The following is a 19,731-nucleotide window of genomic DNA, read 5'->3' on the forward strand; positions in this document are numbered from 1 at the left end:
ACGGAAAACGTAAGTGGTCTCATGGTGCCCAGTGGTCAGCTCAAAGGGTCTCTTGCCTTTTGCATGAAGTTTTTGTGCTCTTCCTGTGTGTGTGTGGAGTCTGAGCTCCTTCACTGAGACTTGCATGTTTGATTGACTGCTGACTCTAAAACATGGATGTTCTTGTTCCCCGATTCATACTTTGTACTTAGGCCTTGGACTTCATGACATTCTTCTGAAATAAGCAAGACTGGAGAATGAATGTACAAGAAGCATGGGGCTAGTGTGAAACTCAGGGATGGAAGCTGTTGGCTGCAGATGGCTTTCTGGCAGTGTGTGGTCTTCAGAACTAAAACCTGTTTTTTTTTTTTTTTTAGTTGTGGGAACCACCGGAATTTCCACTCAGGATGTCTGTTTGAAGCCAGAAGCTGTCTAGTTGTCCACTTGACTCCACAGCTCTCCAGTGCCCTCCTCAGGCCCACCCGTGCTAAACCCAGCACACTTGAGGGCCCTGCGGCCAAAGACACAGAGATTTTTCACAAAGCCCAGAGCTTCTTGACAGGTCTGGGAGAGTGTCCTGCTTAATGAAGTGGAAGGCGACAGCGCTGACATATCTGTATGATGACATGAATTGTGTGCATCTGTTTGGAGAGCCTCAGTGCAGCCCTGGCTGTTGCTATAGGGACCAGGGCCTCAAGCATTCAGACAAGCCTGACTCTCTCGGGAGAAGCCCAGACACGACCTCAGAGCTGGGGGGTTGGGGTGGTCCGGGGGCCTTCGGGGCTGAGCACGCCTCATCGGCAGATCATCGCAGGTAATTTAAAGAACACTTGGATATTTGGAAGACTGTAAGATGCCACCATCTGAGCAGACGTCACTGAGTGGAAGAGCAAAATGAGACAATAACGGTGTGAAGCAAAATGCAAAGGTCTGCCTATTTTATAATCACTCTCACATCTGTCTCAAGTGACTTCTCCCTGTCATGTCACCTTCTCTATTTATATAGCATCTATCTGTGTAGCACCTCATCTGTTTTATTATTATTTGGCTGACACCCTTATCCAAGGAGACTTATAACATTTCAGACACCACTGGTTACATTTCTTTTGTTTCTCCAGGTGGAGCTCAGGCAGGTGAAGGGACCTGCTTATTGTCATAAAGGGTCAGTAGTGGGATTTTCACCCACAACCTCAGGATATGAAATCCAAACTCTTAACCTCTATGCTGCAATCTATTTCATATAGTGCCTTTCATGTCTATCTCTATTATTGTACTATCTAGAATCTAGCCATCAAGGAGGCAAAACAGCATAATCTCATATAAATCTAGAGGGTTAGTGTCAGGAAGGCCATCCGGCTGTAAAACTTTAGCCAGAACCTTAATGATGGAATCAATCCAATCAGCTTTGGAAAATGATAGGAGACATGACAGACCCTTATGGAAAGCAAACAAGGACTACCGGGGCAGAGGGGGCAGCTTGGCTAAAGAAGGTAGTCTAGAAGAAGACAATGGGAAAGAAAAGGGTAAGAGGAAGATAAGTGAGCTGGCAGATCTGATGGAAAGGAGGAAAGTGGGAGTGTTGGGTGTGCAGGAAACAAAATGGCAGGGGAATACATCAGGAGAACTGGGAGCAGGCTCTAAGTTGTTGGACAGTGGAGTGAATGAGCAAGGGAGTAGGTATGATGGTATCTAAAGAACCTAAAGATGCTCGTGTCAGCGTGAATAGGAGGAGTGATAGAGTGATGAGGGTCAAGCTGGGCCTTGGTGAGACTGTAGTTAATGCTATTTGTGCATATGCTCCTCAAGTGGGCTGTGAGAAAGAGGAGAAGAATGTTTCCTGGGTGCAGATGAGGAGTTCAGGGCAGTACAAGAGGGAGAAAAGGCAGTTGTTGGTGGTGATCTAAATGGTACATGGGAAAGAGCAGAGAGATGATAGAGAAAGTACATAGAGAATGGAGGAGAATGGGAAACGAGAGTGAATAGTAGATGTTGTCATGGTGCTTGATTTGGTAATAGTTAACACATTTTTTTTAAAAGAAAGCGAACCAGCTTGTGACATACAGTAGTAGAAGAGAAATCCAAAGTGCACTCATCTGAGGGTGTGGAAGGAATGGTGGAATAGTGGAAGAAGAATAGCAAAGCAAGGAAAAGTTGTATCGAGAGTAGGTGAAGAGGTTTAGGTAGAACAACAGGAAGAAGTTCACCTGGTACAAAGAGACGTAGTGGTGGAGTAGAAAGGTGCAGGATGTGATAAAGGCTTAGAAGGAGGCACAGAAGACACGGTACCAATCATTAGTGTCATATCTATCTATTACTCTGTCGTAACCTCTAGTTGTCATTTACCCCAATGCATTATACAGTTTTAGTGAAGCGGTGACCAGTGATATTGGACCACAACAGAACATCAGCTGCTTCTCTGTGTGTAAAGGTAATGTTGGGCAGCTTCTTGAAGGCTATCAGATCATGCCAAGTGGATCTTGTATTTTGTATTTATATGTTATTTATATGTACACATAAGATAAAAACCACAGAATCTATCTATCTATCACAAATTTAACGTGAAGGCTACGGAACTGACGACATCAAGGAAGGAGCTGTTTGACCTTCTCGCCCTCCATTGTGAAGTATGTGCGACATCTAGTGGGTTTAGTCCATAACTGCAACCGAACATTTTCAACGATGCGAGATGGCAAACAAAATGAACAAACTAGCCAATTAATTTATTTTTATTACTTAAGAAATACATTTAAATATATTTGATTTTTTTTTTTGCTGTTAATAATCATCAATTAAAAAAAAGACAATGATCAGTGGCAGTGGGCTGCGCGGCGGTGGAGACTGACCTGCAGGAAGAGAGCTCGATATTTGTGAACGAAGACACTGCCCATAAGCACAAGTTGCATTTTCGCTGCCTTTTTGAATAGATCATGGCTTTGTTGTCATTCTTTTCAAGAATGTAGATTGCAGTTAATAATATACACGTGTGTATATATATATAGTATAAATTCATGTTACAGTACTCATGTCTTTATCTCGTCAGAGCGCAGACGCGTGCGCAGAGTCCTCATCTGAAGTCACTTCTATACATACACACACAGAAAGTACCACGAGGTGGCGCTGCTGAAACCTGAGTGGGGAGATTCGGAAAGGCAGAGAAGCTGCAACGAAGAAAGACAGTTTGAACTAAGATAGGTGAAGGGGTTATAGGGGTGTCGCGCTTCCGCTCTACACGTGGACGACACATTCCGACACCGAATCACCGGAGGCACTTGGACCTTAGCACCATAACAGCAGAAGCATTCCGGACAAAATGACTTCATAGAGAGGCCGGCATTCCTGACATCACGTTAAGTAGAGGCACTTGAGAGTCTCATAACATGTCAGCAGAAGCATTTGGGAAAATACTACTGTTTGCAGGTACACCTGAGACCCTGGCAGTTCAATTTTAGGTGATTTTGAAACCCTGGCACCAGGACTTTACACCACCTGGTCAAGTGAAACTGACATCCTGGTACCACACTGATAGATGAACTTGAGTCCCGCAAACCTGAGGTGAAATGGACACTCTGGCATCACAACATTGGGTGAATTTTAAAGTCACCGCTACTTTGGACACCAGCATCACACCAGCAGGGCAAATTGATACATGATTTCAAAATAGTCAGTGAACTTGTAGTTCTGGCACTGCACCATGCAGTGAATGAAGTTAGGTAGGTAGGTAAGTTGAAGACACTGGTGAACTTGAGACTGGCACCACAATAGTAGGTAAAGGTGTGATTCTATTCCTCCACAACATTAAGTTAACCTGAAAACAGGGGACCGCCAACATCAGTTCCTGGTAGAGGTGCCCCTGAGAGCAGGGCACTATATTATCAGATAAAAATAAGACCCTGGCACCGAAAAAATTTTGTAGTCTGAGACCATGGTACCATACCAGTCATGTGAACGTTTGATTTTGGTAAATCAACAAGTGAAGGTCAACAGGTTTCAGCGCCACCTTAGCGTGAATGGAGGTCTGATGTGAGGGCAAAGCACAGTCTAGTGGGCAAAGAAGACAGGCATGAAATGAAAAAAAAATAAGGAGAATAAATTGCAACATGGCAACTACGGCTAGTGACCATCCTGTTCCTTCACATTTGCCTTTGTTCTTTAGGCCAACTGGGATAGGAATACAGTCTGTAATAATAATAAAAGAAATAAGAAATAATAATGATAATAATCAGGCCAAAATTTAGAGGGATAGGCTGTTTGGGCCCTGCCACCTAAGCTTTTCACTGTGCCCACCTGACTTATTATAACCAGGCTCAATGACATAAAACATCAATGGAGGGAGGAGCCTTTTGTGCCAAGCAAAGTGGCTGCTGGCCAAGCCAGTGTGATCCTTGTGGGTTAAGGTTAAGGTGCCATTTAAAGAATCCCACTATGTTGTTTAGATCTGAGGGAACCAAAGTGTTAGTAGTAATTGATGACTGGAGTACTACCATGGACAAGCCTACATGCCCCTTGAAGACCAGGTCCCAGTTGGAGGGTTGGTTTTGGGTTGCCTTCAGTGCCCCTTAATGTCCACCCATAGGCTGTTGGAAGGTTTCCATGCCACTCACTGGGTGAAGGCGCCAGTCAAGGAGTGGAGCTAGTTCCAATGCAAGTCTCCATGCCAGTTGAGGCATGAGGTTTGATTGGAGGAAGATATTAATGCCACTGCAGAACTGGACACTGATTGCAGAAGAGTTGGGAGGGTGAAGAGGTTTAAACCGACACTTCTGTGCCAATGTGGTTGTTAGGCTCTTAAGGAAAGGTCATTTGGAAGAAGAAGAAGAAGAATGGCTTACAAGTACCACATCCACTAGAGATGACAGGCACAAGGGCACAAGTATTCAAGTGCTGCATTGGCACAGGATGATTTTTGTGGTTTACTGTTCATTGGATTTCCAAACTGTAATTCAGGACTTTTGTATTAGTGACCCCCTTCCCTCAGACTCAGACCTATCAACATGCCAGCTAGATATGCATAACTGTTGGTAAACAAGCTTGGCACACAAGTTCTTGATCTTTTTGTAAGCAAATATTCTGGAGAGCAGGGAGACCAAAAGAAGAAGTGAATTGTGAGCCAGGATGCGTGCCAAGGACCAGTTATCTGTGCCAACTCTCGGTGGTTTCTATTCGCCGCAAACCACCCTTGTCTTCTGAGACTGGCCTGGGGGCAAGGACTAGTGGGCACGAAAAGCCACCTTTCTGGAAGTCCTCTCTCTCACGGGCTGGATAAGGCTCACCAGTCGACGTAGGGTCTGAGGTGCCAGCTGGGGAGGGCCGACTGGTGAGACGCTGGGTGGTCGTGGTTGGAGAGCAGGAGCTGACAGGTGAGAGGCGCTCGGACTTGATGTTGGTATTCATGGCAGCAGGATGAGGGGAGGTGGGCTCCAGGTTCTGTCCAGGAAAGGAACTGCCACTGCTGTTGCCACCCAAAATTCTACAAACAGAAAAATGGTATAAAATGAATACAACCCAACTAATTTAGTGGCAGGTTGGCATTTTATTCAGTGTCTCATGCCAGCTGTCTCTATCTGCTCTAATGGCTGGGTAACTGACAAGCTCTTGGCACATACCATTATTTGCATTGCTAACTAGTCAGATGGTCAGGGACTACAAACACTTTGGGCACTGCCAGGGTAGTATCCTAACCTTGAACAGAAGGCTCAGTGACTGGAGAGCTGCCAGGGTATTACTGGTCTAAAGCACCTTCCTTGTGAAATCATCTGAGGGATGGCAAACACTTTGGCACTGTTGCCATTGTAACACTATATGAATGCCATGGCACTGTCTTTGTGGTTCCCAAGCCTGACTGCTTTAGAAAGCTGGCTGCTGGCTCTGGGCACTTTGGGAATGCTTGGAACAATGCCACTGCCATGTCTCTGTCCTTCTGTGACATCCCTGCCTGATTACTTTGCTCATTGACTCTTTGTTATTGCTGTCACCTTGATGCCTGCGTGTTACCAATTTGGGCACAGCCTTACTGGTATCCACCCTTTCTGACTGAATTGAATAAAGCTGATATGGTATTCCATTGTGACCACTTCAGTCATTGACCCCTTGGCAGCCCTATGTGCACTGCTACCCATATGTATGACTGATCGAGTGTTTGGGAGGTTTCAGACGGTTTTGGGCATTACCCCTGTGGTGCCCCTCCCAGTCTATCTGCTTTGATCACCTCACTGATGCCTGTGGGCACTGCCATTGTCTCTCCCAAGTTAGATAACTGGTGACCACTTGGGCACTGTTATTCTGGGATCCTCCCCTGCATGGCCTCTTTTGGCACTGCTACAATGATAACCCCGTCTTTCCACTCTGGGTAACCATTTGTATTTGGGGGTGCCCAATCATATAGGCGAGTTTGACCTCACTGGGCATTACCCAAATGGTATTCCTGTCAGAGGCACACAGAACTTACTCTTAGTGGCTTGACTCGCAGGTGTTATTAACCCTGGCAGCCAGAAGATGGCAATGCAGGACCAGAAGTGAGGATTGGAGGGCGTCAGCTGGGAGAGCTGACAGTGCCTGCCAACCCAGTAAGCTTTCGTTTAATTGTGTTTTATTCTAAAATGAACAGAAAGAGGTCCTGTGTGTAGCAGGTTGACAGCAGACTCACCCATGACTTCCATTGGCCAGCGACGGGACGTCCTGTGGGTGCATCTGCTGCCAGGGGCTGACAGCATTACGCTGAAGAGTCACGGACTGGGCAAAGCCAGAATGTGGGTACTCTGCATAAGGAAATAAAAAAAGGTGGTTAGCCATTATGCCAGTCAGCACCCCATAGTGGTATGATGTGGTATAGAACCCATGCGCCACAAAAGACAAATCTGGCATGTCATGAGTCATATTACTGCATTGCATGGCAAAAGTCACACTGAATCTGTTTTTGCAGAATCTTTAAACCCATACCCTTGTGCCCATAAAAGCTCATCTTCTGAAACTGTAATTCTGCCCATAAAAGCAGTGATGAAGAAAATACCCAACAGCTATACCTAAGTAGAGATACCCTTCTACAAAGTGACTCAAGTACTGCTGAAGTAGACTTTTGAAAGTATCTCATGTTAAGCATACGTAAGGATTGACCTTACTTGGTCAATTAACACCACCTCCATAGCCAAGAAGGTGCAGCGGAGTAACTCCTCCCTCCATTCTCACCACATTCTACAGGGGCACCACAGAGAGCATTCTAAGCAGCTGCATCACTGTCTGGTTTCAGAACCGCAGTGTCTCTGACTATTAGGTCCTATAACAGCAGGAAAGATCATTGGGACCTCTCTGCCCTACGTTAAAGACATCTAGAAAGCCCACAGCATTGTGAAGGACCGCTCCCACCCCTGCTATGTTCTCTTTGTCCCACGTCTATCTGGCAGAAAGTACTGGAGCATCCGAACCTGTTCTGCCAGGTTCTGCAGCAGCTTCGGCTGTCCAGACTCTGAACTCTGTGCTGCTCCTAATAGCAAATTTATATGCAGTACATCTGTTACCCCTATGAATACTGTTTTTTTTATTTGTTGTTATTATTTATTTATCTATTTCAAATGATTACTATCTATTTACATACCTGTTGTTTATTTATTTATCTATTTTTTTAATCTTTACCTGTCTTCAACTTGTCCTGCGTTTATGCATATGTCGCACAGGCTACTGGTGAGCATTATGTGGTGCCACTGTATGCTGCTTCAAGTGTGCCACTTGAAATGCACAAGCACATGTCGGATCTCTTTCTATCTTATATACAGTTAAAAAATGTTCTTACAAACGTAAATATTCAGGTTACCTTCTTTTTGCACGTGAGTCGTATTACAAAGTCTGAGCTGTGTAACTGCAGCTTGAAGCAGTGACCTTCAGTGTGAACAGACATCTTAGTGATTGTATCTTAACTCAGTGCGGTGGACCAAATAGGAAAGGCTTACAGGCTTCCTTGATTCAAGAGGGAGCTAATCTCTTCGTGAAAACGTTTTGTAAAGTGAATTTTCACAACACAAACATCTACTTACAATTAATTTAATTGGAAAACATTTTTAAGCATTCCCGTTTAGCCTCTGAGCAAGGTCCTTAACCTGCAGTTGCTCCGCCCAGGCTATGATATTAACCTGTAGTCAGGTCCTCCAACTGCAGGGGAAATTCAGGAGTTCGTGGCAGGATTGGCACTCCAGCTACTGTAAAAAAACTCACACTGTTCCACTCCATTCAAATTAGGGTGGTGCTGAGGTGTCACCCGCTGTGCTCGAGTCCTAATTTGGGATTCTGAGGTGGTTCATCGTGTGGTGGGTGGCGCAATGTGCTGTTTCAGTGCATGCTTCCCACCAGAACACCAAAATGGCCCCCATTTTTGTTCATATAACACCTTGCTATATGAATTTTGGCAGAATTAGCTTAATGATAACATTAGCCAACTACTGTATATGAACACTAATAAGGCATTGCCCTTCATTAAATAATGTTAAATAAATCTGTTTACCTAGACTTCATCACTTCTAGTTTCACATTCAAAGGAGTGACCTTTTGGTTTTTCATGGGCTTTTCCGACTAGTTCACCATTTGCTGTGATGCGCAGGATAATGTGAGAAGACACATGTGAGTGACACACTGTCGATGTGAGTGAACTACAGCACGTGAGCGCACAAGTACATCTCACTGCAGCCTGTGGATTGGCGCCTCCCAGTTCAGCTGGCTGCCAAATACAATGACATCAGCTTTGGTAATACATCATCAGCTTTGGAAACATCCAGCCACGCCCCCTTTGGCAGGTTGTGCCTGACACTACGATTCCCTGTCAGTAACATCCAGCCCCACCCCCATAGGCACTCCACCGTGAGGACAGTGTTTGACACTACGATTCCCTGTCACTAACATCCAGCCCCACGTCCTTTGGCAAGCTGCAGGGAGGTGTACTTGAAATGACTGGTAGATGACTGGGTATATTTCTGTGTTCATGTGCTATCATATATACGGTAAATATGAGTTTGGGTGTCAGTGATTCCACATGAATGCCCTACAAAGTCTGAGCTACAAGTCGGACAATTTGGAGAAAACAAAGATACTCAAATTCTTTGAGTTGCGACTTAGCACTGACCTTTCACCTTAGTCAATTGCATAAATATAACTCGGTCAACCAGAAATTACATTTTTCGTTAGAGTTGCATTTGAAGCAAAGTGGTATGCATTTATTTATTATTTATTTCCACAAGAATACAGTAATTGCTATTTCTTTTGCAGACTAAGTGACAAATCCAATAGAGTCTGGCTGCAGACCTCCAGAGCTCTGCTCCATTGAGGAAGTTGTTTTTGTTTGCATTACATGTCAGTGAAGTTACACGATATGCCCGGTTACACTATGGTTAAGATTAGGGTTGTGTGAGGAGTTGCCTGACTCAAATAATGACAACTATTGTGTAAACCAAGTGGCATAAAGTATATCCATCCATCCATCCATTGTCTAACCCGCTGAATCCGAACACAGGGTCACGGGGGTCTGCTGGAGCCAATGTGTAATCTAATTGGCTGTTCAGTGGAGCTCCTGACTGGCGGAACTCCTGAGGTCTGCAACTAGAACCTTCTCAACAAATCAACAATGACCTCACGCTTCTATGAAAAGTCCAGCCCGAAACTCACATGAACACACTGAACTAGGAAGGAAAAACGTCATAGCTGGTAGCTCTGAAGAGTCCAATAGTATGTGAGCACAGCAATAGCGACAGCGGTGTGAATTTGAAAAATCGATCCTGATCCATTGCATACATTAGTTTTTCTAAAATTGGGGAAGCTTGTATTTTAGGTAATTAACTGAGTAAAATGCTGTGTTCATATGCATGGCCAACTTATTTTCTGGCTTCATATTGCAGTACTGTAATAGTAATTTGTTCTTGAAAAAATGTAGTAAAAGTAGACAATTTTATTCCCAAGTAAAGGATAATTATAATCAAAGAGTACTGAAGTACAGTAAAGAAGTATTTCTACCATTTTACTTTACAACACTGCATAAAAACAATGCCTAAAACACTGAGTCAGAACTTACCAGGAGGTCCGGCAGCTGCCAGGGTATATCCTCCCAGGCCGTGCCCAGAGAGTCCAGCCTTGGTCATTGTCATGCCTTGACTTCCTGGGTGCATCCCCGGGTAAAGCGCCCTCTATGACCAATACACAAGATAATATTGTCTCGTTAGGGTGCCCCACTGTGTCAGAATAATAACCACAGACGTCCCAGGGTCTACTCACCACAGCCCCCAGGTTAGCCCTGGTGCCGGCCAGGGCTGCATGAACCTCCACTCTTCTGCTGTCTGCTCCAAGACTTGCATGTGACGAAGTCTTCATATCCAGAACCCGGTTCAGGTTGGCATGGGAGAACATGGAGTAACCGACACCTTGGAGAGAAAAGCAGAGGACTGAGTTGGGCATGGCTGGGCACAGTGAGGAGGTGAATGGAATGGAATGGCAAAGTGCCGATACCTATGGAAATGGGAACGTGGAGGGGTCCACATGCGTAAGTGGACACCACTGCTAAATGAACACTTGGAGGGTATTCTGCATGGAAACAACTTCTGTTTATCTACTTTTATAGGTTAATATAACATGAAAAGAGTTAATTTAGACTTACTTGAGGGCGAAGAGCTGCATGTGCATAATAGAAATGTTTCAACACGTATGAATATGCAGGGATCCATCATGATTAGATAGCTGAATCTGGCTCTCCAGCAATACTTTTCTATTTATGTTTTTGTCTTGCACTCATTATAATAATTTATTTTGTTATTTTAAAGACCTCAGCACATCACCATTTTGTTGTTTGCTTTTGTTTGTGGTACATGCCATTTTGTGTTTTGTGCTGTTGTTGTTAGTGTCACTTCTCCCATTGCTGCAATGCAACTGCTAGTAAGAAAACGTGTGATGTGTTTGTGCCGCTGGTATCTAAGACTATGTTCACACTACTACATTTTCACTTAAAAACCACACTTAAACAACTGAAAATGTAAATGACATTGATGTTTGCCTACACTGGGTATACGTGCATTAGTGGAAATTCCTTAAAGAGGTGGTAACGCCGTTGCCCATGAGATTTATTGTAAATGGTAGTGACCAATAAATTATGTGCCTTTTGCACATGTATACTGCATTTAAACTGTAAAATATGAAATTTACATGCATAAAGGGAAGCAACTCTTCTGTGTCCACTATTGGATTATGACATATAATGAGCAAGATCCAGTCAGGGAGCAGTCAAACATTAATGAATCGGAGCACAATTAGAATCGGGGTTTTTCCAGAACTGCAGTTTCTCCTATCCATACCACTACTCCAAGTTGGTGTTTTTTCAGAAGTCTACAGCTCTGGAGATCGTTTTCAAAAGTATTCATTTTCATCAGTTAAAAATGCCAGGGTAGTGTGGACAAAAGGCGAAAATGGAGCCTAATGGCTGCATTTTTAAATGAAAATGCAGCCATGCAGATATGGCCTAAGAAGGCAGTATGCTATTGAAGGCATCCAAGGTTATAGATTGTAAGAGACAGCTGGCAGCTCAACCCAGCCGGGATACCCCTGAGATGGAAGGATGGGGGAAGGCAGCTTTTGTAGAACCCTGCGTCCCCCAAAACACTAGATGGTGTCTTCTCTGGACTGCAGCGGTGCCCTAGATTCCCGCAGGGCACAATAGGACTTTGAGTTCAGCAACACAGACCTGCTGGGTACCATGGGTGCTGCCAGGGGACACTGTGGGAAGATGGTGGGAGAACAAATTCTCACCTAGACTGGAAGTACTAATGGATTACAACACGGAAGCCCTGAAGTACTTCCGGGCTGACTGAAGAACTTTAATTCTCCCTCTGACCCGGAAGTGCTCGTAAGTCACATGGACGGAAGAATAGAAGCACTTCCGGGTCGAGAACTATATAAAGGACTGCTGAAGACCCAGCAAGCAAGCCAGAGTCGGGAGGAGTAGTACAGAGCTTGCTGGGAGGTGTGGAGGAAAGAGTATTTTTGAGATTTATTATTTACTTATTTGTTTATGGTGGCTGTAGTGTTTAAAATGCACTTTAAAGAAGGAAAAATAATTAAAAGAGCATCATTGTGCTTTTACCGTGTGTCTGTGTAGCTGTCTGTTAGGTTTAATGGGGTGACAGCGACCCCTCGTGTTCACAGGATAAATAAAACAAAAGCATTTTTGCATGAATATAGTGAACGAGCTGTATATACCCGGCGTTGCCCGGGGCAGAAGTAACCTAATCGGTCAAACACTTACATATATACCAAAGTAAACCTAATCGGTTAAACAGCTTCATTTATACAGAAGCGAACCTAATTGGTCAAACAGTTATGAATGTGCAGAATGATTTTACAAACATTATGCGTGTTAACAATCATTAAAAAGAAAAGATTGAGGAACTGTTCTTCTATATGTGATGAAGCCACTAATCAGACAGATTTTTTTCAGGACCCAGCTGTTTCATAACTAAACTACTGCCACCCCAAAGTAATGCCTAATACTGGTTTTTGGGGTAGCTGTGGAATAAAAAGGGTGTTTTTTAGTCAGTAACAATCTGACAGTACCCTTCAGTACGGGCTGAAGGGTGCCTATGTAAGGTTTTACATCCTTCCCGTATGGAAAAAAAAACATACTAAACTTTTTTTTCATCATTACAGATAATCTCAGTCAAATCGAAGTACGCATTCTCAATTTATTTTTATCTAATTTTTACTTTTTCACAAAGCCATCCCATGCCAATTTGTATGAATAAACTTTTGCTAGAGAGTTACCAAAAGTTTATTCATGCACATATTTTAATACAGATAATCTATCTCTAATCAAGGTTCTCATTTTCATTCTAATTTAAAATAATAATAGATACTCATTTTTTTCTTCTGTTTTAGAAAAACCAATCTATGCCACCTACGTCTTCGTCAAGTCAGCTTCATCCAGCTTCATCACATATAGAAGAAGAGTTCCTGAATCTTTTCTTTTTAATGATTGTTAACACGCATAATCTTTGTAAAATTATTCTGCACATGCATAACTGTTTGACCAATTAGGTTCGCTTCTGTATATATGAAGCTGTTTCATCGATTAGGTTTGCTTTTGTATTTATGTAACTGTTTGACCAATTAGGTTTGCTTATGTATATAGATTAGCTGTTTGTCCGATTAGGTTCGCTTCTGTATATATGAAGCTGTTTAACCGATTAGGTTTACTTTGGTATATATGTAACTGTTTGACCGATTAGGTTACTTCTGCCCCGGGCAACGCCGGGTATATACAGCTCGTTATATATACATATACACATATATTTATATATATATATATATATATATATATATATATATATATATATATATATATATATATATATATATATACATACATACATATACACACATAGATGCACTTACAATAACATAGAAATCAATATAAACAACATTAACATCATTATCATATGAGAATATGAAGTAATATATAAGAAGCACATTTCATATAAATATAAATTATTAAACAGTAAAATCTTCTTCTATAATTTGCTACCGTGGCTTTTCGTTGGTCTGTCCAGGATTTGAAATCACATGTAGCTTGCAAACCGTTTCACCTATTGACTTGAAATCTGCTACACATATAATACGTCACGTCTGCTATCCGCTTTATGGGTGATGATTGTATTACTCTTTTTATGTTTATTTTATTTTAGAATCAACTCCTATCTGCGCACACCAGGGCGGCCGTGGGCAGATGCGTATGGTGTATTCACTCCATGTTATCGTGCATTGCGCTGTCACTGGTATTTTGATAAAAGAATTTGAACAATATATAAGAAGCGTATAAATTATTAAACAGTAAAAACATTAACATTTAAGAAGTAAAGTTACATTGAGTACTACTGCAGTGCCTTCGGGTATACCTCATTTTTTCTTTGCCCATTACATGCTTAAATGTATACATTTTTTGGTGTACCTACCCGAGAACACGCGACATATAACCGACCGTGGGAGAAGCATGGATTTTAAACACGCGTTGAGTTCATCTGCTGGTCTCCCTCGTGGAATAACTGGTAATGTTTGACTAAAATCTACAGCGAGTAAAACGACATTACCTCCTTTTTTTTTTTTACGATCTGTGAGATCTTGCTTTTTTCGGTTCAAGGCTTCATAAGCTCTTTTATGTTCAATGTTGTACTTAATAAGTAGTAATTATCCCAAACCATGATCTTTGAATGTTGCAAGACTTTCGCCTTGTATGTAGATCGGGGTAATTACATTCATTGCATTCCTAGTCTGAATCACAATGTGATTGTATGGGTGGTTACCTGGCACTGTAGGGTTGCCACCCGTCCTTTAAAATACGGAATCGTGCCGCGTTTGAGAATGAAATTGCGCGTCCCATTTTCAATCAATACTGGACGGGATTTATCCCGTATTTTTTGTATCATTTTTTTTTTAAAGCAGCGTCTCATGCAAATCATCCCACACGCATTTTATGAAGATGCCTCCTTTCCTACTTTTGATTGGGTAATACTTGATGTCATCGTTAGTTTGATTGGTGTTTTTAACTGTCCAGTGAGTAGGGCGTGTCTTTCAACCGTAAGCAGATTTTTTGCAGTGGTATGACTGACCTCGACGACGGCGACGTTATACGTCAAAAATAAATTACGATAAATGACGATTTTAGCGATACTTTATTACGACGGCGGCTACATAGACACGATCAAATAAAAACAAAAAAATCAAATAATCATTCTACATTTTCAAAACGTCGAAAAAACGACGGAATGAAAAAAAGGCCCACCCGACGACCCACCCATTCCATTTTTATATATATAGATGTATAAGAATTTTAGGCATTCCGGCTTTTGTGTGGGGTTTTTAACTTTTCATTTTTGGGAATTGTTTTGGGCTTTTGTGTTTTGGTGTTTATTTTGATTTCTTGGCAAAGACCTACATTTTTTTTCTTACCTCGCCATTCTTTCCTCTCCTGGCCCTGTTAGATCTGGCCTTCATGTTGTCATTTCCACCTTGGCCATACCAGTATCTGTGTGTTGAGATATGCAAGTGTGTGTTTGTGTGACACAGGCTATATAGGACACATGTGCCCCATAAGCCTATATAGGGTGGTCTGGTGGTGCAAAATGTAATTCTAGGTGAGGGGTTTTTGAGAACCAAATGGAGAAAATGTTTAACAGTCGATGTGTTCTAGAAAGTCCTTCAAAGATCATATCAAAATAGATTAAGACGTTGAGGAGGCAGCTAATTGAAATAATTGTGACCAGAAGACAGAAGAAGTCAAAATTCAGACAAAGTTCTAAACCAAAATATCTGCTCAATCTATCATTTAAACACAAAACCCTAACCAGAAACCAAAGCAGAAGGATCAAAACTAAATACAACTCTGTAAGTAAAGCAGACAATACTTTGTAAGTGCACACCACAGGCCTTTTAAGCTATCACATACACTCTTAAAAATCACAGCGCTTTAATAGAGCTTTACTGGGTTGTGTGGTCCCTCGTAGCTCCATTGCTTGGCAAAAAACCATTTCAATAAGAAGGGTGTTTTTTAGGTTCCTAATAAGTGTAGTAGGCAGGAAACTAAAAGTGAAGCAAACCTGAACTGCGCCTGCATTATTGTATGCAGCAAGATTCTTTCAAAAAATATTTGGCAAATCTCGTTAATTAATATATAATTAATATATATGGACCCTAACAGTTTCAGTCCATTAAGAGGAGAGGTAATAGAAATCTGGGGGTCCACAGTCAGTTATAACAGACAAAGCAGACACAGTCACAGTCCTGGAGATCTCGGACAACTGAAACTATATTAAAGTCTGTACTGGACTGACTAATATGACTGAATCTTTTCATCCTTTCATTCTCAACATGACATAGATTATCGGTCAAAAGTTTAGAATCATCCAGAAATTTTCATATTTTCAGTAGAAATGTTTTTATCAAGATACCATTCAACTGGTATAAAAATACAGCCAAGACATTACAAGTGTTGCTAATGGCTTTTACTGCTTGAAGCAACTGATTTTTAATTTATTATTCACAGGTGACTCCAAAGCCTCATTTTTCACAGCCATTCCTTCCATCTCCTAATGGTAAACTCCCATAGCTTATTCTTAATTTGTTATGTTTAAATGCTAATTGGTTATTAGAGAAACATTTGTAATTACATTAGCATCATTAAAGCCTGTAATTCCATTCACTTGGGTTTCATGGCACTAGTATTCCTAAAGTATTGTGTTCAAAACTGACCAAAATGAACTTTTAAGGTTTACTTACACATTATTAGACATACATTATAATGACAGCTCAGTAATATAAATTATTATACATGAGTCATCACTTAGCTGGTGTGGCCGCATCATTTACTAGATTACATCTTGCCTGAAGAAGGGGCCTGAGTTGCCTCGAAAGCTTGCATATTGTAATCTTTTTAGTTAGCCAATAAAAGGTGTCATTTTGCTTGGCTTTCCCCCCAGTTTCTCTGAAATGTTGTGTATGGATGGCTCATTTCTCCCATCAAGTTTTCTTTTGTATGAAAAGATTTTTTGCTTACGCATGTTTTAAGAGACATAAGAGCATGAAGATTTTGACAAATGGGAGGAGACCAATTCAGTCTATCAAGCTCGTTTGTATAGCTGATAGCTAAGCTGCCCCAATATGTCATCCAGATTCTTCTTAAAGGTGGTTAAGGTTTCTGCTTCACTTACATGTATCAGTAGTTTGTTCCAGAATCCCGCAACTCTTTGCATAAACAAGCTCTTCCAGTCTTTTACAAATCTGATCCCACAGACCACCACACTACAATAAAAGACAGCGCAGCACTAGGAGGTGTGCAGAAGAAAGCAGCCAAGTCCATCCCAACACTGAAGGACATGACCTACTTGGGACAGACTCAGGCAATTAAACTTCATCAATAGATTCAGGGAGGGGACGCTGTCGCTCCTCCCTGTTAACATCACTTTTCGTTAAAATGTACCTTAAATTTGCACTTCTTACACTTCTTTTTGCTTTTTTATTGTATATATAGTTTAAACCCTTGAGCATTGGAAAAGCACTATAAAAATAAAATTTATTATTATTATGATTATTTTACCATGAGTCTTGAGCAGAGGAGGCCACATGGCAACCTAATCCAAGCCCTCAAAGTTCTCAAATTCATCAATAAACTTAATTCAGCAGAATAGTTTTAGTGAAATAGTGAACCATCTACTCAAAAATACAAAGTGGAGACTAAGGGGATGAACATTTAAAATGAAAACACAAAGGGTCATGAAAATCTGGAACAAGCTACTGAGTTATGGAATTGAAGTGAAAACCATCTCAACTTTGTAAAAGTATTTCTGGATGATATATTGAGAGAGTTCTGGTAAAGGTAAACGTCTTATGCTCTTATGTTGCCTTATTTCATCATGTTCATCAAAGAAGAACTTTTCAGTGTCTCACTGGCTCCTTGTGCATTCATAATCCCTGTCAAGTCATATTTAATATAAAATATTTAAAAAAGCGCGACACATTTACTGATTCCTAGTGCTCAGTAGGAGTAAGGTAGAAAAAATGGCTTACATTTCTAATGTGAACAAACCATATCTTATATCATTTAGGAAACACCTTGTAACCTTCCTGTTCAACAGCTTGGAGTCATGCACAGTAGTTTGGTTTGCGTTATGTTGTCTAAGTACGTGTATGTGGTGTAAATACATAGATGTGCAGGGGCCATATGTGGCTGGGGGGCACACATACATCACATGGAAATATTTGACATGTTAGAGTTGACAATATCTCGTTTAAAATTGTCCAAAATGTTTCCATTGAAAGATCCAACCTGCGAATGCTGCAATCAAGTTCCATCCTCACTGGGTCACATGTTTTGGGCCTGAACAAAATTAACATCATTCTGGACCAAAATCTTTAAATGTCCCTCAGACAGCCTTGGTGTCACAATCCCTCCTACCCCACTAACAGCTGTGTTTGGTGTTCTTCCAGATGAGCTTAAAGTGGAGAAGGACAAACAAACTGTGATCACCTTTACTACACTACTGGCATGCAGACTTATCTTGCTCACATGGAATAATCCTAACTCTCCTCTTTTAAGTCAGTGGGTAACTGATGTTTTATATTATTTGAAATTGGAAAAAAATAAAATTCTCACTTAGAGGATCTGTGCAGAACTTTTTCAAAACCTGGCAGGATCTAATCAATAATATTTTAGAATAAGCTCCTAAAGCACTGAGGAAGCAGATTCTCTCCCCATTTCTTTTTCTTCTCTATTTATCTTTATTTACTTATTAATTAATCTGTTTACTTATTTTTACTAGCTTTAAATTTTACTCTGCTGGCCATGCTCTCTTTCTCAGGGGTGGGGGTTGATTTGTTTTCAATCCTATTTTTGTAAAAATGGATCTATTTGTATGGAATGTTGTGTGATTACAATAAAATCAATAAAATTATAATAAAAAAAGAGATGACAATATCTGTGTGGGGATGTATGTGGAGAACATCATTGTGGGGTGTGTGTGTGGAGTAGTGTTTTTATGTAAAGGACAGTGTGTGTGTGTCAGTTGTATATGTGAGTGGGCAGACATGTATATGAGAAGTAAATGTGTAAGTGTGTAGGTGAGTAAGGTGTAGATGAATATTTGCAGTTTTTCAGTATGGTGGTGTCACTCATGAGAGCTTGGTCTGTGTTTTATGGAGTCCAGCTTGGTGTTTACAGGGGGGTGTCTGGCCTCATCTGGTCCATCTTACACACATCCCATGAAGAAGACAAAGTTAGTTCAGTTTATGCCACACATGGTAGCCTGACACAATGGTGCTGTTAAAATGTAGATATTCTCAGAAATCTCATCATTAGTGGGGTTGCATGTGGTCCACCTAACTCTTGGTAATGTAACTGTGTTTAATTTTTTTTACAAGAGGCTAGCATATAAGTGTGGGTCTATGTGCGAGGGTGTGTGCTATAAGTGTGTATTATATGTGAGCTGCACTTGTATATTTTGGTAAAAGCAGATACAACGGTGTATGTGAATTTCATGAGTAATTGGGAAGTTTATAAATATGTGGTAGCACTCTGTTTGAATGAAGCTATGTGAGGAGCACACATCTGATGCTGAGCTTTCCATCTTCTGATCACACATCTCTGGCAAACTTATTCATTCCACTCTGTCTCAACTCCTCTGTGTCTGATGTAGTACCTGCATTTGGGGCCTGTGGGCTGTTTCCACCATGGTGTGCCACTTTGGGGGGCACAGGCTTAAATGGAGCTGGTCGATGTGAGCTGTGAAGACTGCCCCCCATGTTGCTGTTTGGGAATCCATTCTCACAAGTACCAGACACCAGGTACTGAGCTTCAGGGAGAAGCAGAGGGGGACCCTAGAAACAAATGAGAAAACAGAAGAATGTAAACTAAATGTCCACCCAAGAGAGACTGTCAGCCCACTAAGCCCTGAACCTCAATACAGAGAACTCAAAGGGTGGGCAAGATTGGGAACCAAAAGTGGCTGTACTCACATAGTATCGCTGGCGGGACAGGGACAGGTCAATGCCCTCGTTCATCTCACGATACTTTTCTGTTGTCATGGTAACTGCGTCTTCAGGGTCCATATCTGGGCTGTCCAGACCCAGGCCTTTTCTTCTCAGAGTCTGTAGGAAGCAAACAAGTTACAACAAGACACATGGAGCCTTCTGGGTACAGGTGGGGTGGATTTGGAAGTGTCTCTGCAATTGGCTGCAATTGTCTTCAATGGT

At 41.6% G+C, this 19,731-nt stretch overlaps 1 protein-coding gene across 2 annotated transcripts in view; it reads right to left on the minus strand.

Moving 5' to 3' along the window:
• Positions 1-4,982: 4,982 nt before the first annotated feature.
• The window catches only part of mef2b (myocyte enhancer factor 2b), a 60,168-nt gene continuing 45,419 nt past the window's right edge, over positions 4,983-19,731 (minus strand). For both annotated transcript variants that reach the window (XM_051934659.1, XM_028816258.2), the window contains exons 4-9: positions 19,495-19,626; positions 19,179-19,356; positions 10,225-10,370; positions 10,025-10,136; positions 6,623-6,734; positions 4,983-5,446 (exon numbers count right to left, since the gene is read on the minus strand). In XM_051934659.1, the coding sequence (XP_051790619.1) occupies positions 5,110-5,446; positions 6,623-6,734; positions 10,025-10,136; positions 10,225-10,370; positions 19,179-19,356; positions 19,495-19,626 (1,017 nt within the window). In that variant the 3' untranslated portion in view covers positions 4,983-5,109. The remainder of the gene's footprint in view (positions 5,447-6,622; positions 6,735-10,024; positions 10,137-10,224; positions 10,371-19,178; positions 19,357-19,494; positions 19,627-19,731) is intronic.

This window comes from Erpetoichthys calabaricus, chromosome 12, assembly GCF_900747795.2.
Source record: "Erpetoichthys calabaricus chromosome 12, fErpCal1.3, whole genome shotgun sequence".
Classification (NCBI taxonomy): Eukaryota; Metazoa; Chordata; class Cladistia; order Polypteriformes; family Polypteridae; genus Erpetoichthys; species Erpetoichthys calabaricus.